General features: G+C 43.5%; 1 protein-coding gene across 3 annotated transcripts in view; it reads right to left on the reverse strand.

The window, feature by feature from the left end:
- zfpm2a (zinc finger protein, FOG family member 2a) overlaps positions 1 to 27425 on the reverse strand; it is a 1033040-nt gene that overhangs the window by 305756 nt on the left and 699859 nt on the right. For all 3 annotated transcript variants that reach the window (XM_041189567.1, XM_041189566.1, XM_041189568.1), the window contains one exon: positions 10326 to 10437. In XM_041189567.1, the coding sequence (XP_041045501.1) occupies positions 10326 to 10437 (112 nt within the window). The remainder of the gene's footprint in view (positions 1 to 10325; positions 10438 to 27425) is intronic.

The following is a 27425-nucleotide window of genomic DNA, read 5'->3' on the forward strand; positions in this document are numbered from 1 at the left end:
AAGAGAGCATGAGTGAACTGCAACAATTGGTTATTCCTGAATGGCGCAAAAATAAAATAGGAAAAATGGCCAAACCATGGCTTAGAAAGGAAATTAGAGATAGTATTAGATCCAAGGAAGGGGCATACAAATTGGCCAGAAAAACAGCAGACCTCCAGACCTGAGGATTGAAAGCAGTTTAGAATTCAGCAAAGGAGGACCAAGGGATTGATTAAGAAGGGGAAAATAGAGTACAAGAGTAAGCTTGTGGGGAACATAAAAACTGACTGTAAAAGTTTCTATAGATATGTGAAGAGAAAAAGATTAGCGAAGACAAATGTAGGTCCCTTACAGTCAGAAACAGGGGAATTTATAATGGGGAACAAAGAAATGGCTGACCAAATGAATACATACAAAGGAGGACACAAATAACATACCAGAGATGTTGGGGAACACAGGGTTTAGTGAGAGGGAGGAACTGAAAGAAGTCAGTATTAGTAGGGAAGTCGTGTTGGGGAAATTGATGGGATTGAAAGCTGATAAATCCCCAGGGCCTGATAATCTACATCCCAGAGTCCTTAAGGAAGTGGCCCTAGAAATAGTGGATGCATTGGTGGTCACCTTCTGAGATTCGATAGACTCTGGAAAAGTTCCTACAGATTAGACGGTAGCTAATGTAACCCCACTATTAAAAAGGTATTTAGACAGAAAACAAGGAATTATCGACCAGTCAGCCTGACATTGGTAGTGAGGAAAATTCTAGAGTCCATTATAAAAGATTTAATAGCTGAGCACGTGGAAAACAGTGGCAGAATCAGACAGAGTCAGCATGGATTTACGAAAGGGAAATCATGCTTGACAGATCTACTGCAATTTTTCGAGAATGTAACTAGTAGAGCTGATGAGGGGGAGCCAGTGGATGTGGTTTATTTGGGCTTTCAGAAGGCTTTCAACAAAGTCCCACATAAGAGATTGGCGTGTAAAATTAAAGCGCATGAGATTGGGGGTAGTGTATTGAGATGGATAGAAAACTGGTTGGCAGACAGGAAACAAAAGGAATAAACGGGTCTTTTTCTGAATGGCAGGCAAAGACTAGTGGGGTACCGCAGGGATCGGTGCTGGGACGCCAGCTATTCACAATATATATTAATGATTTAGATGAGGGAACTAAATGTAATATCTCCAAATTTGCAAATGACACAAAGCCGGGTGGGAGGGTGAGTTGTGAGGTGGATGCAGAGATGCTTCAGTGTGATTTGGACAAGCTGAGTGAGTGGGCAAATGCATGGCAGATGCAGTATAATGTGGATAAATGCAAGGTTATCCACTTTGGTTGCAAAAACAGGAAAGCAAATTATTATCTGAATGGCTATAAATTGAGAGAGGGGAATATGCAATGGGACCTGGGTGTCCTCATACACCAGTCGCTGAAAGTAAGCATGCAGGTGCAGCAGGCGATAAAGAAGGCAAATGGTATGTTGGCCTTCATAGCCAGAGGATTCGATTACAGGAACAGGGATGTCTTGCTGCAATTGTACAGGGCCTTGGTGAGACCACACCTGGAATATTGTGTGCAGTTTTGGTCTCCTTATCTGAGGAAGGATGTTCTTGCTATAGAGGGAGTGCAGCGAAGGTTTACCCAACTGATTCCTGGGATGGCGGGACAGACATATAAGGAGAGATTGAGTCGGTTAGGATTATATTCACTGGAGTTCAGAAGAATGAGGGCGGATCTCATAGAAACCTATAAAATTCTAACAGGACTAGACAAGGTAGATGCAGGAAGGATGTTCCCAATGGTGGGGGAGTCCAGAACCAGGGATCACAGTCTGAGAATATGGGGTAGACCAATTAGGACTAAGATAAGGAGCAATTTCTTCACCCAGAGAGTGGTGAGCCTGTGGAATTCGTTACCACAGAATATAGTTGAGGTCAAAACATTGTATGTTTTCAAGAAGGAGTTGGATATAGCTCTAGGGACGAAAGGGATCAAAGGATATGGGGAGAAAGTGGGAGCAAGCTATCGAGTTGGATGATTAGCCATGATCATAATGAATGGTGGAGCAGGCTCGAAGGGCTGAATGGCCTACTCCTGCTCCTATTTCCTATGTACCACAATGCTGGCTGATCACCCTTCATCATTAATTTTTTTTTGGATTTGGTAGGCGGTTTTATAGCTAGTTGCCCTTCCTGCCATGAACCCTCCCAATTTATCAGGACTGGTTTGCTCTGGATTGGGACTTGAACCTGGGCCCTCCTGGCTTAGGCACAGGAGACACTGAGCCACTCCAGCTCCCTCACAGTTTTCAATTTTTTTTTCCAGCGATCCCAGACTTATGCACAACAGCTGTCGGGTTTACTGTGGAGCCAAGACACATTTCTTTGCAGTGGTTTTTGATACAAATTGGTGGGGTCATCTAGCGCTGGCACAAGCTGTGGTCTTTACCTTGTCATGCAAGGCTGCTGGGCATCTCATTCTACCGCCATGGTCTTCCCGGAAGCAACTGTTCCAATTGGCACCTGCAGCCTCCAACAGTGGTGCCGCCTGCCTTTGCTGTTGGTGCCAAGTAGGTGGCTCCCACCTCCTGGAGGTGCTTGCATTAAGCTTGCCTCCTGACCAGTTAGGTCATTTACTTTACAAACTGCATGGCGAGAACAATACAGCTCAGGTGTGGGGTTGGGACCTGGAAATCATCTGGGTGTTGGGCTTCCAAACCCACATTGAAAATACAGCCCCAAGGGTAATTAGCAGGAAAGATTTCTATGATATATGGTTGGAATCTTAATTGTATCATAGGATGCTAAGATTGCAAACTCTGGTTGGGCATATTCCTGGAGGTTTAATCACATACCTACATGCAGTCTGCAAAGTTAATGGACATATTCTCTCCTCTTCCTGTTAATGCAGAAGCTCTCCCCCTTCCCTTCTGTTAATAGATACTTGCTCTTCCCTCCCCTCCCTTTCTGTTAATGAAAATACACTCTCCCTCCTTCTCCCCTTCCCTCTCAGTTAATGCAGATGTTCATCCCCCCCAGTTAATGTAGATGCCTTCCCCCTTCCCCTCTGTAGACACTCTGGGATGAATCTTCTGAGCTGTGGCAATCAGCGTTGGTTTGCTCTTCTACTCCTATTCTCTTACACAGAGATGCAATGCCATATTTCTGGCCCAGGCTTTCGAACCAGGCCTCTTCAGAAATGTGGAGTGTTCTCAGAGTCCTTCTTCATAGTGCAGGATCGTTGGGGCAAGCCGAGCCATGACCATTTTTATGGCACCAGCTGCCATATTTTGGTAAGTCTTCGTTCATTGACACACTGAAAATCTTTGGGACAATTAAATAGCATTGTTAGTGAATGAGTATGAGTGAGGTAAATGGGTAGGGTGGCAGGGTGATAGGTGGCAGGGTGGGTAGGGTGACATGGTGGTAGGGTTGCAGGGTGGAAGGGTGAGTGAGATGGTGAGGTTGGGTCAGGTCAGGTTGGGGGAGAGTTGGAGGGTCCAGAGGGGGGCTGTTGGAGGGTCAGGAAGGAGCTGGTTGGTTTGTTGAAAGGTTGAGGGGGTGTCAGTGGATCAGGGACTCAATGGGGAGTTGGGGGGATCAATTGAACAGTTACCCATTAGATAGGCATGGTTTCTTTCTGTGTAATATGTCCTCCACAAGTAGGTTGGGAACCTCCACCGTCTCCGTCTCAAACTCAGGGTTGGAGACTTTTTCGGAGGATCCCAGGGAGCATTGGAAGTTGAAATTTCCCAGGCAATTCCAATGGAGTTCTTGCATTGGGACTTCCGAAGGGTCCTGTAAAGCATCCTCAGGATACATCTGGTCTCCAACCACCCAGAGACTGGAAGATCTGGGCTTCTGTCATCCATCTCTCCCTCCCCTCATTTAATGCAAACATTCTCTCCCTTACTTCAACGCAGAATCACAGAATTTTTCCAGCATAGAAGGAGACCATTTGGCCCATCGTGCCTGCACCAGCTCTTCAAATGAGCAATTTACTTAGTGCCATTCTCCCGCCTTTCTCACTCCCTCTGTTCATGCAGCTGCTCTCCCTCTTGCAAGTTAATGAAGATAATCCTCCCCTCACTCTAATACACTCTACCATCTACCACAGTTAATGCAGCCTCTCTCCCCCTCCGCTATAAGTTAATGCAGACACTCCTCCCTCATGTAACGTTCATGCACTTCTGCTCCTCACAACTTGAATATATTGAGGAGGTCCCCTGTCTCAGGCAGGCTCCAAGAAGTGTGCTGAGAGGGAGTGCGTCGGAATTACAGCAGTAATAAATGACCACTATTTTATCCACTTGCTCACCTTGTTCCTCTTGGGTGGACAGTGTTAAAGTTCATGCTTAAATGCTTCTGGTACAAATTTAGTTGCAGGGCCTCAATACATACCATTCTTTATTTTTGTATTGGTAGGCTGATAGAAGGCACCCTTGGTGTTGAAACTATGGCACTTAATTGGAATATCAGACATTTGCAGGACAGCTGGCATTTGGATATCTCTCATTAAATTCCTGCCTACTTGGTCATAAATAAATAACTTCTTCATTAATACCTAAATCATAATCTAATTATTTATTTCCTGTTACAAGTGATTTGCAACGACACTGAGTGATCTTATAGCATGTACCAATTAGGAAATAGTCAAAAGTCACAAAGGAAACAGTCTTAATTTACAAACATTCTGTAACATAAGTAAAGCACTACTTTTAATGTCATATCTCCAGACTGAGATCTGTAAAGAAATGTTTTCATATCTGCATATTTACAGTGTAATAAAAGTATACATTTAAAAAAATATCTGACATATATGTGTAGCAATAAATACCTATTCTCAGTCACCTATTTGTAGCAGTGTAGCTTTTGGTAAGACAAATAGACTCAGTTTATAGCTAAATATCAAATGATGGTGTTGGTGCAGTTAGCTCAGATGGCTAGCTGACTAGTGAGTGGTTTAGAATAACACCAACAGCATGAGTTCAATTCTTGTTTCAACTGGGGTAGATCTAAGACCTGCCTCCTCACCCTGCCCTGAGGGTGAAAGTTAATAGTGAACCACCATTAAAAAAAATGCCAACAAAACAGCTCAGAATGAAGCATCAGCATACAATGAGCAAAAGGAACCTGCCTTCAGGCAGTACGCACATGAACAGATGAATGAATCGAACAGTACTGATGACTATGAACATACCCTCTGCATGTTTTTGTTTTATAATCTTCTGCATACTTTTTGTTTTATAATGTAACATTACACTTAAATATTGAATAGCTAAACTCACATTAATCGCAGAAATAGATGGCTTATAGTTTAAAAACGACACCACACATGATATGGATAAAACAGATAAGTCACTTCTACATACACACACACAACAGAGGTCAATGTGCACATTTACCAATTCAGATGAATACATGTAACTGTTTTTAAAAATTAATTCTTTATTTTAAAAAAAATTAACAATCATAATGAGTAACCGTACAAAAAAAAAGCTTACAATACAGCAATAATTCACTACACTTACATTTGGAAGAGAAAGAGAAAGAAAGGAAAAGAGAAGTAGGGGGAAGAATAAGAAAAAGGAAAGAGAAAATAAAATCTCCCCGACCCCCAAAAAATAAATTACAAGAAAATCAACAACAATCATAGGTCAGATATAGTTTCACCTGATATAATACATACAACCTAATTAGGGTCAGTTATATGAAAGTAGAGAGCTGTAGATCCTCAAAATAATCTCAAAAATGTTGCCAAGGTACATAAAATCCATCAGTGGAGCCTCTTATAGTGTACATTATTTTCTCAAGTTTAAGATTCTGCATAAGGTCACATCTCCAATTAGTAAAATAAGGTGGGGAAGGCTGTTTCCAATTTAATAGAATAATATGTCTAGCCAATAATGTTGAAAAGGCAAGCGTGTCAGTCTGAATTTTTGTAAAGTCTGAATTTTTGTAAGAGGGATGCCATTTGGTTCCACTCCAAAGAGTTAGGAGAAGGCTTAATTCTGCTACTGAAAATATGTGAGAGTGATGTAAAACTTTTTGTCCAAAACAAAGCCAATTTAGGACACGACCAATACATAAGAATTAGAGAGGCTGGGGCAGTATGACATTTATCACAGATTGGATCAAAATGTGGATAAATCTTAGATAATTCCACCTTGGGCGGATGGGTATGATGTAAGATATTAAGTTGTAGCATGTCTTGCATATACAGATGAGGACTGTACACGAGAGAGAATAGACTTCCAGTTATCTTCTGATAAGTCTGAGTCAAAATCTTGCTCCCAAAGAGTTTTTAAGGTAGAAAATGAAGGACAGTGTAGTGAAAAAAATTAGAGAATACAATTTGTGTAACTGTTTAAGGTAAAATCTAACCTTTGGTATGGGACATCATTCTGCCATGAAACAGGCAAGTGGTCACAAGTCTGAATATTCCATAGATGGGAAGAATTGCTTTGGTCCTCATGTAATGATATTGTAAATACAGTCAAAACAAACTAATGAGGATTTTGGTGCAGGTTGGAACCAGTGTAACTCTTTCCCAGGAAGACGGAAGACTATGGTTCAATATACATGTCTGTGATCAATGTTCCCTATAATTGTTTGCTGTGTGAAGCTGACTTGTTCCACTGCACAGTTGTTTTCCGATTGATTTGTGGCCACATGTTTGCATGCATCTTAAAGGAACATAACTTGTGCGTGGCATACTTGTTCCCTCAATCTTTATTCCTACAAAAATACCTCCATTAGTTTGTTCTCCAATACTCTAAACGCAAATGGCTTTTGGACTTCACTCACTTCATCTGTCTCTAAACTTCGACAATAGCTTGTTGATGCGTCATGCTGATTCCACTCTACCTAAGTCAGCATTATTCCACCATGGGACCTCCAACTTTAACTCTGGACTTCTCCCTTTTATTACCATTTATTTCCCATTTCCTGTCATGTTTTGTGTACCTTAATTTGTATGTAACTAGACTTATGTAACTTGAGCTCTCTCTGCCTCCACTTGTGTGAATATTTTGGCTGCCACTCCAGATCCAAGCCCATCAATCTAATTCCACTTTTGCTCTTTCTTTTTCACTTCTTTTCTCTTTACTCCTCCTAGATCCTTTTTTTGCCATGCTTCTTTTCAATTTTCTATTTTCAGGTGCTCTGCCCTTCTAACTCCCTACCCCTACCCTTCAATACACCTTGACCATCCTGCTCTTTTACCACAATCTTATGCTTGTCTCCCTGTTAGCTAAGCCCTCAGCTTCCCTCTGTGCTTTTCTCGGCATTCTCCAATGCCTCATTAAGGCACTCAACACTGGCTCATCAAGAACAGCAAGCTCAATTGCCCCATTCCACTCCCTTGTCAACTTTCCCATGCACTGCGCCGCTGGGAGCTAACCTTGCCAATTTTCTTCCTGTCAAACACACCCCTCTCAGCGCTGATCCTGTGGACTTTGCCAGCGGATCAGCTCTCAACACCCCCTATACATCTCCCTCCAGAATGTCCATTCACTTGTGAACAAGGCTCCTGCTATCATGAACTTGTGGTTGATAATTGTGTCAACATCAGGGCCTTAACAGAAACCTGGCTGAGAGGTGGTGACACCAACCAACTTACTGAAGCCTCTCCACCTGGCTACATTTTTCACAGCTTGGCCCGTGGAGACTGAAGTAGTGGCAGTGTGGTGCTTATCACCAGATCACACCATGACCTGACCCCTACTTCTCTGGCACTTTTTCCTCTTTTGAACATCTTACCTTGTTCCACCCTCCAATCTCTCTTTCAAAATCATTCCATAAGGCCCTCCCAAGACATTGAGATCTCTTCAGCACTTTCCTCCTGCAACCTTTGCATTTGAATGACTTTTTATCCTTGGTGATTTCAATCTCAACTCATCATGTTCTCTCTCCTCTGAGCTCTGAGTTCACTACCCTCTTAGCCTCCTTAAAAGCCTCCCTCCATGTAACCCACCCCCCCCACCCGACCCCAAACCATATTTATAGCCACCCCCTTGATCTTGCTATCTCATGTGGCTTTGCTAGTCCCATCATATCAATTACAGATAAGGGCATCTTTGATCATTCAACATCCACAAGTCCAATCCAAGCTCCAGGCTTATCTCCTTGGAGTATCTGTCACCAGAGGAAACTAGCCCCCAAGTGCCTTACAACTGCCCTTTCCAAATACCAACTATCTAGCTTTGGCCCTCCGTTCATCATAATGTTTATAAAACAACACACCCTCCTCCACCTTTAATGCCCCTAGTACAACTCTTAACTCTGTTCCCTTAAGTCAAAGGAACACAGACTTGAAAGGATATGGTGGACAACTGGTTTAGTCAATGATCACCAGATCTGGCTGGACCACTTAAACCACTACTGAGTTCTGCTCCCGTCTGCTAAAACTGCTCAATATTGTAGGATTATCCTGGAATGCAACAATAACCCTCACCTTCTTTTCTTTACTGCAAACCGTCTTCTCAAACCCCTCTCCTCTGTCCCCTCAACACTCACCTTCAACAACTACAACTGCAAAGAGTTCATGGACTTCCTTGTCATTAAAATTGAGCCAATCTGATCAGCTGCCTCTGCCGCAACCCTACCTTCCACTAGCCCAACTGGTCAACTACCTCTAATACTCTCCCTGATCTAACCCTGAGCTCACATCTTTCTCTATTTTTTTTCCTATCTCCCTTCGCATGCACTCTGAACTTATCTCATCCATGAGACCCACCTCCTGTTCTCTCGTTCCTATTCTCACTCAACTGCTGATCACTCACCTTCCCCTCTTGGCCCTCATGTTCACTAATATTGTAAACAGCTCCCTCTTCAGGTGTTGTCCCTCTTTCCTTTAAACCTACTATCGCTACTCCTCTCCTCAAGGAATCAACCCTTGACTTCACCATCCTTGCAATCTACTGTCTCATCTCCAATATGTCTTTTCTCTCCAAAGTCTTCTGACATGCTTTCACCTCCCAAACTTGATCCCATCATTCCCGGAACTCCATATTTGAATCCCTCCAGTCAGGTTTCTGCCCCGCCACAGTACCAAAATTACCGAAATGTCTTTTAACAGAGTCACAAGTAAGCTTTCCCTCCTCGTCCTTCTTGATCTGTCTGCAATCTTTGATATGGTTAACCACACCATCTTCCTCTCATGCCAAACCCATCCCCCTCTCCCCCCCAATATCTCCTTACATCGTTCGGTGTCATACTTTATTTTATAATACTCATGTGAAACATTATTGGTCATTTCATTATGTTAAAGCTGCTCTATAAATATAAATTATTGTTGTTGCATTGGCACATTCTTCATTTTTAAGTGGCCACACATTCACACAGCTTACAGGGCACATTGCTGTGATCCCTGATCACTGATCACCTTACAGTGGCCGGGATTTTCCAGCCCCGTCGCAGGCGGGACCCACCATGGGCGAGGTGGCACCCAGCCAGAAGTCCATTGACCAATGGCGGGACTGGAAGATTGCAGCGACGGGTGGGTACGGAAAATCCCGCCGAGTATTTTTTCAAATAATCACTACATCATTGATATACCCGACCACCGATAAAAATCATTAGATAACTGATCATGTATCTCTCACAACAAGTTCACCATGAGTAAACCACACAACACTGAAGCCAACCTTATTCACCAAGAGCACAGTCTTTGTTTGCTCATTTTTATCTTGCTACTTCCACATCAGATCATCAAGGCTCTTCACTGAATAGGCAGTTATCTATTAACTCCTTAGATTGTTATTTATATGCACGTTCATCAATGCCATTTAATCAGATAATGAGTGATTTGTTTCAGTTCTTCCAATTTCACCCAGTGGAAATATTTTTACTCACAAAGATTTTTAAACGAAACATGGAATATAAATCACAGACTCCCACCCTCCCACCACCACTGCCAATTCCACCTGGAATAACACTGCATATTAGGCTCAGGGATTGAGATTGACTCCATTGTAGTGCCAACAAGTTCTGCACTACCATGGAGTCTTTATCTCGATTCACATATTAAGGAATCAATGTTTCTTTTCGATGGGAAGGGATGGACCTTGAATGATCTATGTATCTTGAATTCAAGTTATGCCATGTTGACAATAACATCTGTTTTTTCTGCAGTGGATTCTCATTGTAATAACCGTCCCAAGTCTCTCATCATTATAAACACTGATTATGGTAAACTGTAGTTTCACTGATGTTATTTTGGATTAAAGCAAAATAACAGCTAAAATAAAAAAAACACAACAAATATCACTTACAAATCAATTCCATTTCACAGGTGCACACATTATATCAATTCACAGGTATAACTTCACATAAAAATCCGTTTTTACCTTTGCTGTACACAACACAGTTGTTGTTGTTGTCCTCTGTTCCTCGCCAAGTCACATCCATCAGCCACTTGGGACCAGCATGCACCACTATAGGGACAGCTGTTTTTGTCTTCTGTACAAAGGAAGATAATAAGCAGATGCCATTTGTTTTTTGTGATTAAGAACTTGATGAATAATACTAATTTTCACAGAACCTTAACCCCAAGCACACAGCCGAAACTAAAATCCCTTGTTGAGTTCTTACAGAGGACAGAGAAAGGCTTACTGAGTGCAGTCTCCCTTCTGATTGACAGAATTATTATTAAATCAGGAGTCTTCAAATGATAACAGATCAGATTCTCCAGATTAATAAATCTCTAATGGCTTGCATTTAAACTGAAAATGTCTGTGACTTTGCCAAGAAACTCTGTGAAGCCTGCTGGCGGACTTCAGGAATTTTGTCTTCCTGGAAATTACTGTAGTTTCACTGTTGGATGAAATGGTTGAAGAAGGAAGTCACCTGGATCCTAGTGAGACCCAGGATTGTGAGTTCCTATGTGGCATGTTTTTATTTATTCAATTTGGCGCTGTAAGAGTGCTGCCAGATGAATACATCAACTGTAAATTATGATTTCAGATGGAACACAAGATGCAAGTAGAGGTAGTTAAGGAATGCACAATGCATTTGTCATTAATACCGCCATTTTCAAACATGTGCATATATCGCATAATGTTTTTCAGTTAGTGGCTTCATGATTGAAGACCTATCATAACCATGTCATTTCCCATATATACATAAATAGAGACACAAATACAATGCTGATATACACATTTAATGCTACATATTGTGCCACTGATATTGTCTGTAGTGTTGCCCATAGACTTATTAGTACTGCTCTACTGCTTATATGAAATATCTTAAGTCTTCCATGACTATTAGCTGCTTTCTAACCATTCAGTTTGCATTCTTTATAGTCATTCATAAATTGTTTAAACTTTCTCAACTTTAACTGGTTATGTTCTGCTTTTGTCATTTGCTTGTCAGGATGTTTATACGAACGTACAAACTAGGAGCAGGAGTAGGCCACTTGGCCCCTCGGGCCTGCTCCGCCATTCAAGAAGATCATGGCTGATCTGATTGTAACCTCAACTCCGTATTCCCACCTACCCCTGGTAGCCTCTCACCACCTTGCTTATCAAGAATCTATCTACCTCTGCCTTAAAATATTCAAAAACTCTGCTTCTACCACCTTTTGAGGAAGAGAGTTCCAAAGACTCACAATCCTCTGAGATAAAACATTTTTCCTCATCTCTGTCTTAAATGGGTGACCCCTTATTTTTAATAATCGGTGACCCCTAGTTCTAGATTTTCCCACAAGAGGAAACATCCTTCTCACCCTATCAAGACCCCTCAGGATCTTATATGTTTCAATCAAGTTGCCTCTTACTCTTCTAAACTCCAACAGATACGAGCATGGCATGTCCAACTTTTCCTCATAAAAGAACCTCCCCATTCCAGGTGTTAGTCTTGCAAACCTTCTCTGAACTGCTTCCAACGCATTTACATTTTTCCTTAACTAAGGAGACCAGTGCTGTACACAGTACTCCAGATGTGGTCTCACCAATGTCCCATATAACTGAAGCATAACCTCCCTACTTTTGTATTCAATTCCCCTTGCAATAAATAATTACTTGCTGTATCTGCATACTAACCTTTTGCAATTCATGCATGAGGACACCTAGATCCCTCTGCATCTCAGAACTCTGCAGTCTCTCACCATTTAGATAATATGCTTCTTTTTTATTCTTCCTGCCAAAATGGACAATTTCACATTTTCCCACATTATATTCCATTTGTCAGATCTTTGCCCACTCACTTAACCTATCTATATCCCTTTGTAGCATTCTCATTTCCTCTTCACAGTTTACTTTCCTACCTACCTTTGTATAATCAGCAAATTTAGCAGCAACCATACCTTCTGTCCCTTCATCGAAGTCATTTATATAAATTGTAAAAAGTTGAGGCCCCAGCACTGATCCCTCCCCCACACCACTCGTTACATCTTGCCAAGTGGAAAATGACCCATTTATGCCTACTCTCTGTTTCCTGTTAGCTAGCCAATCTTCTATTCATGCTAATTTATTACTACACCATGAGCTTTCATTTTCCGCAATAACCTTTGATGCGCCACCTTGTCAGATGCCTTCTGGAAATCTACATCCACCCGTTATCCTTTATCCATACCACACATTACTACTTCAAAGAACTCCAATAAACTGACTTCCCTCTCACAAAACCATGTTGACTCTGCCTGATTACCTTGAATGTATCTAAGTGCCCTGCTATAGTGTCTTTAATAATAGCTTCTAACATTTTTCCTACAGCAGATGTTAAGCTAACTGGCCTGTAGTTTCTGCTTTTTATCTCCCTGCCTTTTTGAATAAAGGAGTTACATTTTTCTATTTTCCAACCTAATGGAATCTTGCCCGAATCTAGTGAATTTTGGAAAATTAAAACCAATGCATCAATTATCTCACTAGCCATTTCCTTCAAGATCATAGGATGAAGTCCATCAGGACCCAGGGACTTGTCAGACCACAGTTCCAGCAATTTGCTCACCACTTCCCTGGTGATTGTACTTTTCTTAAGTTCCTCCCTCCCTTCCATTTCCTGATTTACAGCCATTTCTGGGATATTACTTGTATCCTCTATAGTGAAGACTAATGCAAAATACCTGACCATTTCATCTGCCATCTCCTTATTTTCCATTAGATCCCCAGCCTCACTTTCTATAGGACCAACACTCATTTTGTTAACTCTTTTCGTTTCTAGTTAACTTTCTTTCATACTCTAATATTCTTTTAGTCATTCCTTGCTGTTCTTTATATTCTGTCCAATCTGCTGACCTGCCGCCCATCCTTGCACTATTATATGCTTTTTCTTTAAGTTTGATACTACCTTTAACTTTTTAGTTAACATTAGATGGTGGAATTTTTATTTCTCGTTGGAATGTATCAATTCTAAATATTCTGAAACTTCCCTTTAAATGTCTGCCATTGGATCTCTATTGATATATCCCTTAACTTCAGCTGACTCTGCTTTCAAGCCTTTATAATTGCCCTTATTTAAGGGAAATTATTAAAATACTAATCTTGGAACCACTCTTCCCTCCCTCAAACTGAATGTCAAATTTAATCATAACATGATCGCTGCTAGCTAAGGGCGCCTTCGCTATGAGGTTATCAATTAATCCTATCTCATTGAACAACACCAGATCTGGTATATCCTGCTCTCTGGTTGGCTCCAAAAAGCTCTGTTCAAAGAAACCACCCTGAAAACATTCTATGAACTCCCCAGCTAGGCTTCCTATGCCCATCTGATTTTTCCAGTCTATATGTAGATTAAAATACCCCATGATTATCTCTGTACCTTTCTGACAAGCTCTGATTATTTCTTCCTTTATTCTCCATCCTATCATGTGGGTACTGTTAAGGGGGCCTGTACACCACTCCCACAAGTGACTTCTTGCCTTTATAATTTCTCATCTCTACCCAAACCGCTTCTAAATCCTGGTTTCCTGAACTTAGGTCATCCCTCTCTATTATGCTAATACAATCATTAATTAACAGAGCCACCATTCCACCTTTTCCTAGCTTCCTGTCTTTCATTAATGTAAAGTAACATTCAATATTTAGGTCCCAATCTATATCATCCTGCAATGGCTATCAGGTCCTACTTACTTATTTCTATTTGCACTACCAGTTCATGGGCAGAATTGTCCCAGGTTTGCACTAAGTGCTGTAGCGGGTAGGAGAAAGAACATTTTACCTGCCAGCCACAATGGCGGCTTTTCGCGCTGTATTGCCCTATTCCCGCCTCATTCATCATGCATTCCCGGGAAACATATTGTTTCGTTGGTGGGTGGCCTCTGATTCGCCCACCACGCCGTCACCTCGCCGCTTCATCACATTGGGCACCATATTTAAATTGCAGCTGCGTGCACACCTCTCAGTGCTTCCAGCACAAAACTGCTGCAAAGAAGACATGGCCTTGAAAGGCAAGAAGACTGCAGCCCCCAGGTTTAGTGGTGCATCCCTCGAGCACCTTTTGGATGACATGGAGGCCAGCTATGATGTCCTGTACCCCTGGCTCTGGCAGCAGGAGGGGCATCAACTTCACCAATCCATCATGGGAGGCAGTGCTGATCAGTGCTAACGCTCTGCAAAAGAGGACAGCCAGCTAGTGCTGAAAGAGGATGAATGATCTCCTCCATTCCAGTAGGGTAGCTCACTCATCTCATCATTCTCAGCTCATACACTCACAAACCCATCACACATCCACAGTGATCTTACTCACTGCCATTTCAAGGGACATCACCATGCACTCTCTCACGCACACCTTCATTGTCCTCATCCCGTACATAGGACCACTCACCACCCACATATACCAGGCATTCTTATCATCTGGCCTGTCAGGCATCCTGCTTACACTCTTTCCATCTCATTTCATGCAGGACAAGCTGGCACACAAGAGGGGGAGGTCTCAGGCTGTTGGAGGAATGCCTGAAATCAAGGTCCTCACGGACTTTGCAAATAGAGTCATACAACTGGCCGCTGAAGATCTGGACCATCTGTGCTGCCAATGAGGTTAGTGGTGCTCCACCAAGTGAGGATCCAGCAGTGCAACATTCTTCAGATAACCATGCTGTGAGTGATGTGTCCAGCTTCACAGGCCACTGCCATGCACTAATTATCTCTCCTTGCTTTCGCAGGCACATCTGGAAAACAGCCAAGGGAGTCCACGACACAGGGCCTCCACCAAGTCCCGAAGCCATATCAGAAGAAGAATCTAAAGGCACCTGTCACAGCACTCACCCACGTCCTGCACCAGTGCAGAGAGACACACCTCGGTAGGACCTAGTTCTAGGGTAACCTGAGGAACTGTCTGATCCACAGCTGACTGTGGCAGGGACTTCCCAGGTCTCCGGCACTCAGAGGACTTCTGGAGGCCAGAAGTCTGCTGAGTTCAAATCAGATGACGAGCCTCTGGGCTTGGTCACACCTCAGTCGCTGGAGCTCCAAAGGCAAGCTCAGGGACATTCGCTGCACTCCTCAGATTGCAAAACACAATGGAGGAGTCCGCCCAGCTTCAGTCTGAAGTGATAGCGCTGGCACGCCAACACATCAAGGTCAACACTGGTAGGATGGCAGCCACCATGGATACTTTGGTCCAGGACATCGGTCCTGTGCTGCTGCGCGGACTGAACTGCATTGCTGATGCAACAGTTGGCCTCTGGCAGTGTCAACGTGAGAGGGGTGCAGGGCAGCTCAATCTCACTCCAACTTCCCCTTCTCTTGAGCACCCATAGGGAGGAGAATCAGCAGATGCGTACCCTGGGGTCATCCACCCAAGTGACTCCGGGAGTATCTGGCCCATCTGAATCCCCTCTTCCTGTGACCCCAGCAGCTTCAGCTCCACAGGCCGAGGAGGTGCTGCACAGCAGGACCCCAAAATCAGGCCAGGGTGCTCCAGGTCCTGGCCCTCCAGAGGGCGCCTGTGAAGGTCATCACAGGGCGTAGCAGTCAGCAGGATACCTCCACCTCCGCAGTGGGTGTTGGGGGAGTACCAAGTCATATCAGCAGGGTTCAGAAGGTTAAGAAGATGTAACTCTTTTGAGTCAACCAAATAAACTAAATTAACAAAACTGGAGACAAATTAAAAAGCAGCTCTTTAAAGGGAAACTGCAAAGACAAAGACAAAATTTAAAGGAAACTTACAAATATTAAACCAAAACGTGATTAAGGGGGTCAATAAAAAACCCCAGCCCCCAAGGTGCCCACTGAGCACACAAGGCCTCGACAGTGCCGACAGACATCGCGTACTCCCTCTCCAGGGACGCCCGGCCACGAACATAGTTGCGGAAAAGGGGCAGTCAGTTTGGATGACCCCGATTGTCCGCTGCCTGGACCTGTTAATGGCTAACTTGGCCAGGCCCAGGAGAAGGTTCACAAGGAGATCCTCCTCCGTCCCAGCTAATCTCCACACTGGGTGGTTAAGAATAGGTAACTCTTTTCGAGTTAAAACAATTAAACTAAATTAACAAAATTAGGGATAAATCAGGCACAGCCCCTAATTTAGGTCAGCTATAAAACCAAAAACAAAGTTTAAAGGAAACTTACAACTTTAAATCAAAATATGACAAAAGGGGTCAATAAAGCACCCCAGTCCCCGCGGTGCCCACCGAGCACGGAAGGCCTCGAGTGTGCTGGCAGACACCACGTGCTCCCCCTCCAAGGACACCCGGCTGCGAACGTAGCCGCGGAAGAGGGACAAACAATCAGGCAGGACGCCCCCGTCGATCGCCCGCTGCCTGGACCTGTTAATAGCCAACTTGGCCAGGTCCAGGAGCAGGTTCACGAGGAGGTCCTCCTCCGTCCCAGCTAATCTCCACACAGGGTGGTTAAGAATATGTAGCTCTTATAGAGTCAAAACAATTAAACTAAATTAACAAAATTGGGATAAATCAGGCACAGCCCCTAATTCAGGTCAGCTGAAAAACCAAGAACAAAGTTTAAAGGAAACTTACAAACTTTAAATTAAAATGTGATTAAAGGGGTCAACAAAATACCCCAGTCCCCGTGGTGCCCACCAGGCATGGAAGGCCTCGAGTGGGCCAGCAGACACCGCGTGCTCCCCTTCCAAGGACACCTGGCCGTGAACGTAGCCGCGGATGAGGGACAAACAATTGGGCGGGGCTCCCCCGTCGATCGCCCGCTGCCTGGACCTGTTAATAGCCAACTTGGCCAGGCCCAGGAGCAGGTTCACGAGGAGGTCCTCCTCCGTCCCAGCTAAACTCCGCACTGGGTGGTTTAGAATATGTAGTTGCACAACCTGGGCATGGGTGTTAATCACTTGTACATAATGTCAACTATTGTAGCTATACTCCCAAGAATGTCTCCCTGTCTATGGCTCCTTGTTCTGATGAGCAGTGTTCATCTCACTCAGATGAACCTTGGTTCCTGCAAAGATAAAAGCAGGTATCTCAGTCTAGGGCCTCTTCCCTGTGCTTTGTGCAGCCTTCAAAACAAAGTGATGGTCTGACTTCGCACTCACTGGACACATTAGTGATGCCTGCACCTTGATGTTGCTTGTCTTTGCTGCCAGAATGTTTAGGTCAGGTGTCACAGAGTTCCGTCATTCTCAAAGGTACGCTGGTCCCCCCATCTTGTCCGTATCTGTGACCGGTGATACTGTGCTTCTGAAGGGGTCAGTTGCTGAAAGCTGACAAAGGATCAGGTGCATTTAAAGTTTCATGGCTGCATCTCCATGATTTGACCCTGATCACAGGATGTAAGCAAGCTGCATTGGCCAGACAGGAGTCAGATATTCACAGAGGTTATGTGAAGATCAATGGAGTGTCCTCACCGCATGCTGTCATCATCCTCTTGGAATCCAGCGACTATTAGGGCCTCCTCTGTGTCTCCATGACAGAAGCCTTATCACAGAGGGTATCTGTGCTGCCATCAGTCAGACTAGAGTCAAATGTTCACAGATGAAATGTGAGGATCTATGGTATCTCCTCACTGCATGTCATCATCATCTTCAATGCTCTAGCAGCTATGGGGGCCACCCGAGCATGCCTGTCTCATCTGGCCAGTGCGATGGCCTCATTGCCATCATCCTCGCCTTCGAGGGCCTCCTCGCCCTCATCCCTGTCAACGTCCTCATCAGAGGAGACGTTGAGCTCCTCTGTCTCCTCCTCAGCCAGCTCCTCGCTCTGTTGAATCTCCAGGTTGTAAAGAGCACAGCAAGCGACGATGATGTGTGACACCCTCTGTGGACTATATTGTAGGGTCCCACCAGACCAGTGCAGGCACCGGAACCTCATTTTCAGAATCCTGATGGTCTGCTCCACCAAGGTGCGAGTTGCAGCATGAGATTCATTGTACCTTCGCTCTGCTGCAGTCTGAGGCCGAGGAGCCAGCTCTGCAGCCTCTGTGGACCCTGGAAGATGCCAGGAATCTGAGATTGACTGAGAACGTAGGAGTCATGGGCACTCCCTGGGGACCAAACACAGACCTGCAGGTGGTCGTATATCAGCTGAACATTCAGCAGGTGGAAGCCCTTGTGGTTGACATAGTTGGCCGTTTGTTGCCAAAGAGATCTGAGCGCTGCGTGAGTGTAGTTAATGGCACCCTGCACCTGTGGAAAACCTGAGATCTGGGCAAATTCTAGCGCTCTTGCATCCTGGCTTTCCTGGTCCAGGGCAAAATGCACAAAGTTGTGTGCCTTCGTGAAGATGACATCCATGACCTCATGGATGCATTTGTGGGTGGAGGCTTGTGATATCCCACAGAGGTCACTTGTGGAGCACTGAAAGGAGCCACTGGCATAACAATGGAGCACCAACTTCACTTTCATGGCCACGGGCAGTGAATGCCCACCATGTCTCTGTGATGCCAAATACTGCAGCAGGTGGCAGATGTGACCAACCAGTTCCCTAGGCATGTGCAGTCTTTGGTGACACTGGTTCTCGGTCATCTGCAAGAATGAAAGACAGCATCTATAGACCCTGGGTCTAGCTAGACATCAAACAGCGTCGGCTCGCTGTGGCTCTTCATCAGCGTGCCACCCTTTCTTCCTGAGGATGCTACTCCTCCCTCTGCCCAGCCAGGTGCCTCCATCACTCTCTTCTACTTCGTCCCCACTCTCTGTAAGCCATGAGGCACACAGCTAGGTCACCAAGCTCCATGCTCCTGATGTACTCCTCCTGCAAGATGAAAGAGAGCAACGTGTGGGTTAGCTTGTTCTAAGAATTTCTCATGGTTAAGTCTGGAGGCCCCTTAATGCACCTCTGGATGGCCAGAATTTAGTGCACTGCATGGCTGCCCAAGACCCCCCCTCAACAGCGTTCCATTCCACCTCACCGATTGGTGGTAGCTTCGCCCACTGGACTGCATGCTGTGCTGTCAGCTCAGGCACAGGCATTCTCCTATCACGCGCTACAAGGCTGCACTGTTAGCTTGAACCATGGGGGACACTGGTCCAAACCAGGATGATGATGTTGCAAGCGACTGTGAGCACCTCCAAGTGACTGCTCCATGGCCAACTTTAGCAAGGAGATTGTACAACTTGCCCAGTCAACCAATTGTTGTGCAGTCCACTAAAATGCTCATTAGTTTGCAGTCTGTGCCCAAGGGTTGAAAAGCTCTGGAGCACTTGGTGGCACTTACATGCCTCTGCATAGTTTGAGTGGGCAGATAAGCTGGAGGCCTGACTCTAAGCATGTCAATGTGGCTGCATCCGAGCTGTCTCAGCTGCAGAGGAATGGTCACTTTATACACGGTTTCTCTGATGTGTGGCTGCTTCCCTCCCCAGCCCCACTTGTGCTTGTGCAGTATCATCAATGCAGTCAGCCCTTGCCCCCGTATCCCCAAGTCACCTCAACCGCAGTGCAACCCTTGCCCACTGCCCCCAACTCTCATCAACTGCAGGGCAGTCCTTGCCACCATCCCCCCAACCAAGTCACCTCAACCGCAGTGCCGGCCTTGCCCTGGCACCGCACTGTCAGCCAGCTGGGAAAAAGTGACATGCCTGTGCCCTCGCCTGAATGCATGGTGCCTCAATCTGAATTCCAACAGGCGATCCTCATAAGTGCTGCACAATGTTACTGTGCACACATTTTCGAGTTCCCCTCAAAGTGCAGCTCGCCATGCTCACGCCTTATATGTGCTGTTGTGAAACGTGTTAGCATGATTGCTCGGGTGATGCAGCGTGGGGGGTATCATTCCAGTGAGCTGGGCTTATAGCGACACGCAGGTATATTACAATGAAATTCCTGATATCTGACAGCGGGGAATGAGGCCCGCCATTGACAGGCAGTGCAGACAATTGCAAACTGGTTTGACGATGTTGTGAATTTGGCCTTCTCGCCATATTGTCCACTCATGCTGCCAAACATGCCTGCCGCCAACAGGCACGGAAAATTCTGGCCCATTTGTTTTGTTTCAAATGCCAAGTGATTCAGATACAGAGCCTTTAGTTTTGTTCTTTTATTATTTTTGTAACCTCTAATCTTTCTCTACTGATTTACTCTTAGATTTGTAATCCCTTCCTGTAATGGTCAGTTTATCATTTCCCATATTAATAGCTTTCTCTCTTGCTTTGTCTCTACTGTTCAATGTACCACATCTTCCCAAATTTGATCCCTTGCCCCACTATTTAGTTTAAAATCCCCTCTACTTCCCTAGTTATTCAGCTCACTAGAACACTGGTCCCAGCTTGGTTCAGGTGTAGAGTGTTCCAACAGTACAGCCTCCACTTTCCCCAGTAATGGTGCCAGTGCCCCATGAACCAGAACCCACTTCTCCCATACCAGTCTTTAAGCCATGTATTCATTGCTAGTCTCATTTGCCCTAGGCCAATTTGCAAATAGTTCAAGTAATAATCCAGAGATTATTACCTTTGAGCGTCTACTTCATAATTTGGTGCCTACCTCCTGACACTGACTACGCAGAAGCTCTTCCCTTGTCCCACCTTTGTCATTGGTACCGACATGGACTATGAAGACTAGATCCTCCTCCTCCTATTGCAAGTTTCTTTCCAACACTGAGCAGATGTCCCAAACCCTGGTACCGGGCAGGTAACACAGCCTTCCGGACTCTCACTCTTTGCTGCAGAGAAAGCATCAAGTCCCTTCTTATATTGTCCCTTACTACCACTACATTCCTTTTTGTTCCCCCCACTTGAGTGGCTTCCTGTATCATAGTGCCATGGCTGTCAGTTCATCCATCCTGCAGCACTCTCATCCAAACAAGCTAAACAAACCTCAAACTTATTGGACAATTTGCAAAGGTTGAGGCTCCTGCATTTCTGCCCTCTGGGTCCCCTTACCTGCCTGAATCACAACCACATCCTCCTGACCCTGACCAAATCAGAAGACCTTATCTTAAGGGGTGTGACCACCTCCAGGTACAAACTGTCCAAGTAACTTTCCCTCTCCCTAATGGATCGCCATGTCTGCAGCTTGGCCTCCAACTCAATTACTCTGAGACAAAGCTCCTTGAGCCACAAACATTTACTATAGATGTGTTTGGCCTGGATTACGTTGGCATCCAGGAGCTCCCACATGCTGCATCTGTCCTGCCATCCTTAATGTGTTTTAATTAACTACTTAATTATTTTATTCCATTAATTATTTTCATTTTTTATATTTTATTAACCTTATCAACAGTTAGTATGCTATTTGAAACTTTAGGAATAAAATAGACCTTAACCACTTGCCAGATACTCACCAAACCCCTAAAGTAGAGTAAGAACCAATTCCTACAGAGTGAAAAGAAAAAGGCAAAAGAGCACCTCCTTCCCCCAACTCCCTCACTCACCCAACTGCCAGCACTCTATTCAAAGTTGCCCTCCAGTGCTAAGTCGCACTGAGAAGCCTGTATTTATATGCTTCTGAAATTAAAGAGTTAACTCAGTCCCAGGTACAGAAAAACAGTTTAAGTTAGTTTCCATAATGTTTATTCTCTGATGAAGAATTTTCTGATATCAGTCCTAAAATTATACCTTACTGTTTGAACTCTTATGCTCTAGTTCTATTCCCTGAATGTAAAGTAATATCCTGGGTTAACTCGTCTACTCTCCTAACAATCCTGCATTCCTCTATAAGATGACTATTATGTTATCTTGAAAAATTTGTACTTGTAAATACAATTACTACAATGACCTCTCAGATGTTTTCTTTCCACACTAAAAAGCTTAAGTTTCTTCTATCTGCTTTCATCTGATACTGTGGATCAGTCTCTGAATCTAGTCTGCACTGCCCACAGTGCTTGAATGCCTCACCTGTCTCTTGGTGACTAGAAATGGATGTAGTATTCAAGGTATGTCTGACCAGATCATTATACAGCTTGATCATTAACTCCTCTGACTTATATTTCACTCTTTTAGCTAGATAGTTAAATATCCTATTAGCTCTATTGATTGCTGCTTTGCATTGGCTGCACATTAACTCTACTCAGACTCCCAGGTCTCTTGCAGCTTGGCACTATACCTACTCATGCGCTGTTTGTGAAGCACATATGGCATCTATTTTTTTCTTTCCTATGTGGAGCTTTGTCTGCATTAAATATTATTCATTATTTTTCTGCCCAATGGCATATTTTGTACAAATCATTCAGTAATTTTTGAACTGGCTGCTCTGGTTCCATTGCTTTGTCTAGTTTGGTATCATCTGCAAATCTGATCACTTTCCAGAGTTCCTGAGTTCACATCATGTATATAAAATTGTAGTGGCCTCAGCCCAGCCATTACTTGTCCCCCAGCTATGACAACTCTTGTCTTTTCATTTTCAAAGTGCTTTGCAATACCTGTGCTGCCTCTAAAGAATGAACTTACAAGAATTCAGCACCACAAATATTGTTTTTGACATATAATTAGGAAGAAATTTTATCATATAATTTTTTAAAAATGTCGGCAGATTGATAATTCTGGAGAATGGAACACTTTTTTAAATACCAGTATGTAGTTTTTTCAGACCATTCCTCACTGCAATATGATAATTGTCACTGCATTTCACATTTAATGACAGTAGGGAAAGGAAGATTTTCAAGGTTACATTTCAGAGGCAGTGATGGCATCCTTTTAATATTTTTGCCTTGGTAAAAGTTCTTCAGAGAAATCAAAACAAAATAGACTGAAATCCTATCATGCTGTTTTTAAATACAATGTTGATACCTTGTGCTACAGTAATACTCAACTTGCAGTCCAACAGAATTACTGCCTCATAAAGAAGTCAACACTAACTTCTCTCTGCTCAATTAATTACAATGTTATTACTTATCCTGAAAAATACAGAATTCCTCATAAGTATTTTACATATACTAACTAGAAGTGAGAATTCTCAAGGACAAATTCAATTAATCCAGTTATCACCCCCATCACTCTACCCTCAATAATCAGCAAAGTGATGGTGGGTGTCGTCAACAGTGCTATCAAGCAGCACTTACTCAGCAATAACCTGGGCATTGATGCTCAGTTCGGCCAGTCAGCCCTTGGCCTCATTACAGTCTTGGTCCAAACAAAGATGAAAGAAGTGGACCCCGAGAGATCAGGAAGAGTGATTGCCCATGACATTAAAGCAGCATTTCGCTGAATGTGGCAAAAAAGAGCCATAGCAAAATTGCAGTCGATGGGAATAACGTGAAAAACTTTCCACTGGTTGCAGTTATATCTGGAACAAAGGAAGATGGTTGTGGTTGTTGGAGGCCAATCAGCTCAGCTCAAGAACATTGCTGCAGGAGTTCTTCAGGGTAGTGTCCTAGGCCCAAGCATCTTCAGTTGCTCCAACAATGACCTTGCTCCATCACTGGGGATGTTTGCAGATGATTGTACATTTGCGACTTCCCAGATACTGAAGCAGTCTGTGCCGATATGCAGCAAAACCTGGACAACATTCAAGCTTGGGCTGATAAGTGGAAGGTAACATTCACACCGCACAAATGCCAGGCAATGACCATCTCCAGCGAGAGAGAACACAACCATCTCCCTTGACATTCAATGGCATTACCATTGTTGAATTCCCCACCATCAACATCTTGGGGGTTGCCAATGACCAGAAACTGAACTTGACTAGCCATATAAATACTATGGGCTAGATTTTACGTCCTGCGGATGGGCATGCACCCAACCTGATCAGGTGTAAAAACGTGTGAGAAGACGTCAGGCAAGCGTCCCGATGTCATGAACGCTTGCGGGATATTTTGCTTGGCAGACGCATACAGAAGTCAGAAGTCCAGCCACCGACAATTAAGAGGGCAGTTAAGTACATTAATTGCACAATTGTCTCCGATTTTTCATGGCCTGTCCAGCCTTACAGTTGGCAAACAAACAAATCGGCCAGACAGATTTTGCATTTTCATCAAACCTCATCCAAGGGAGGGATGAAATTTCTGTTATGAAATAAAATAAAAATAGATACCTGTGGTCAGCATTTTTATCAGCTATATTTCCAGGTGATTGATTGTGATGCATGGACAATTTTTTGCAGCTTTTAAAACATTTATTTGATGATTTTCAGATCTGCAGCTCCCTGAGGCAGCTGCCCTCGGGCAGCTTTGTTGCAGCGCTCACCTGCGCCCACGGTGACGTCATTGCCCATCCTCTTCCCACCCCATTTCCTGCAATGCTGGACATTTCAAGCATGTGCTTCACACTGGCTGGCTGTTAATTAGCCAGCTAGTGTGAAATCGTGATCGAGGGCCGATCGCGGTAGGAAGTCCTTTTCCCGACTGCTCCTGGGCCCATCGATCGGGCATGCTCACCAAAGCTAAAATTCAGGCCTATAGCTACAAGAGCAGCTTGGAGGCTGGGAATTCTGCAGCGAGTAACTCATCTGCCGACTCCTCAAAGCCTATCCAGCATTTACAAGGCACAGGTCAGGATTGTGATGCTTGTCTGGGTGAGTGTGGCTCCCACAATACTCAAGAAGCTCAACACAAACCAGGTCAATGCAATCCACTTGATTGGCAACCCAGCCACCACCTTAAACATTCATTCACTCCCTTCACTACCCACGCAGAGTGGTAGCAGTGTGTACCATATACAAGATGCACTGTAGCAACTCACCAAGGCTGCTCCGGCAGTACCTTCCAAGCCCAGCATCTCTACTACCTAGAAGGGCAAGAGCAGCAGACATATCGGAACACCATCACCTGCAAAGTTCCCCTCCAAGTAAATCAACATCCTCACTTGGAACTATATCGCCGCCCTTCCTTCACTATCGTTGGGTTAAAATCCTAGAACTTCTTTCTGAACAGCACTGTAGATATATCTACATCACAGGTATTGCATCAGTTCAAGAAGGTGGCTCATCACTATCTTCTCAAGGGCAATTAGTTATGAGCAAAAAAAATATATATATATATATGTTGGTTATACAAAGAAGAAATCTGTAGATGCTCTTTAGAAAAGTACACAGTGGAATGAGAATTGCAATTTCATTAAGTAAAATCATGGGTTTGTTCTGACATAGTAACTTAAGGCCTAGGTACAAAACCGAACTGCCAATGCAATTGTAACATAAGTATATAGAGATCTAAGGCCTTTATATTTTAGTTATATAGATCCACTTGCTTTGTAAACTTGGTTTGTCATAATTGTGAACATTGAAAAAAACAGTAAAATTGCACTGACATCAAATTTGCCTCTTTTAAATAAATTATTAATGAGCCATTTTTATAGATTTCATAGTTGTCAATTAAGATCGTGGGTAGGTGAAATTTTCAACAGTAAATTTCGTGAAATATGAACTTATTAGTAAGGAAAACAGCAATTAGCCAAACACATTGACCAGGATTTTGTGCATAGCAGTGAAGAAATGGTGTTGGGGATGCGTTACACTTATAGCTGTCCACTAACTTTTCCTGGACTTTTTAGTGGTAGTGTCTGGTTACTAGAGATCCTTTGCAGCACAGTACTGTCTACATGGGGATGTGACATCGGTGCGAGCAGAGCAAGCAATAGCATGTTTCCTCATCTAATCAGATTGAAGAATTCTCACTGAGACGCATAAAGTTGAAACCAGGAAGTATCAATTAGAACATTGAATACAATGTAAAATCATGAGCAGAAAGTAAAATGAAGAGAGGGAAAGAAAGATGGGATTAAGAGAGACAGATTTAAAAAAAAACAGAGAGACAAGTAAAAAATAAAATCTCCAAGAGTCTGAAGGAATGAGACTCCACATTTATAGAATTAAATATTCAGGGCCAAAAAGGTAGTAATTAAGATTTATCATGTTGCTAAAAATATTCACTTACACCTGAATGCAACAGCACTAACTTTTTCTGACGAGTTTAGTAAGTAATTAACATTTAAGTATAGCAACAGGGGCATATATATGAAGTGATTGGTAGAAAAATTAGATGAGGAAAATGTTTTCACTCAGAGGGTTGTGTTGGTCTTGAAATCACTGCCTAAAAGGGTAGTAGATGCAGAAACCCTCAAACTGACTTCAAAGGTGTCTGGCTATGCACCCAAGTGCTGTAACCTGCAGGACTGTGGAGCAAATGATGGAAAGTGGGATTAGGCTGGCAAGCTTGTTTTTTGGCCGGCACAGATACGATGGACCAAATGGCCTCTTTCTGTGCCATAAACTTTCTATGATTCGATAACTCGTGCCCTTCATGAAATCTAATGCCAAATCTATTGACAAAATACTGGAATAGTGAAGTTAATAGAGGAGCTGGGCAAATTGATCAGCAAATTTCTGATTTCCACATTTAACTGCACATATGCAGATTCCGTAAATTATTATCTGATTTACTCTGCAAAAATGCTGTGCACTGAGAACCTTACCATTGTTTCCATTGTTAAATCTGGGCCACCATGTTTGTAATTGCATCTACAGTGGGAGTTACATTCACACGGAACCTCACAAACAGCGAAAATGTGAACGACGAACATGCTTTACAATGGGAGTCAATTAGATAGGTTTCAGCCATCTAAGATTTTACATGTAAATTGGATCAAAGGCAATACAGTCTATGCTTTTAATACATTTAAAGAAAAAATTAGTGGAGGAATTGTTTAATGAAACAAGAGAAATGTAAAATCTGTCATACTTGTAGTACTTTACTGGAAAATGGAGGTGGACTATGATCAAGGATTAAATCGCAGCAACAAAGAAGCCATGGATAAGTGAATTTTTGGGCCCGCAATGGGTGAACTGGTTTGTAAAGACTTGTGTGGTTGAGTGAATTCAGAATAGGGAAGTCGCAAACAGCATAAATTTACTTATTTCGTATTGCCCCTGCAGCTAAATTGACACTTAACTGGTGAGGTCAAAAGGGAACAATTATTTCCTCTGGTTGGGGTGTCTGTACCAAGTTTTTTAAAATCAATTTATAATTGTAACTAAGTGTGAAGAACAAGAATAGAATAAAGTTTTTGATGCAGAGAGTTGTTGAATCATTGACTGTTTGGCATAGGTAGTAGTTGCTGTCCCATTGTCCCAGATTTTTCAGTCAATGGTGAACAAACTGAACTTGTTATTCAATTTGTTATTCTCTGACTGCGTTCGAAAAAAAAAGAAGAGTGACGTCACAGGGAAAAAGGTA

Source organism: Carcharodon carcharias, chromosome 6 (genome assembly GCF_017639515.1).
Source record: "Carcharodon carcharias isolate sCarCar2 chromosome 6, sCarCar2.pri, whole genome shotgun sequence".
NCBI lineage: Eukaryota > Metazoa > Chordata > Chondrichthyes > Lamniformes > Lamnidae > Carcharodon > Carcharodon carcharias.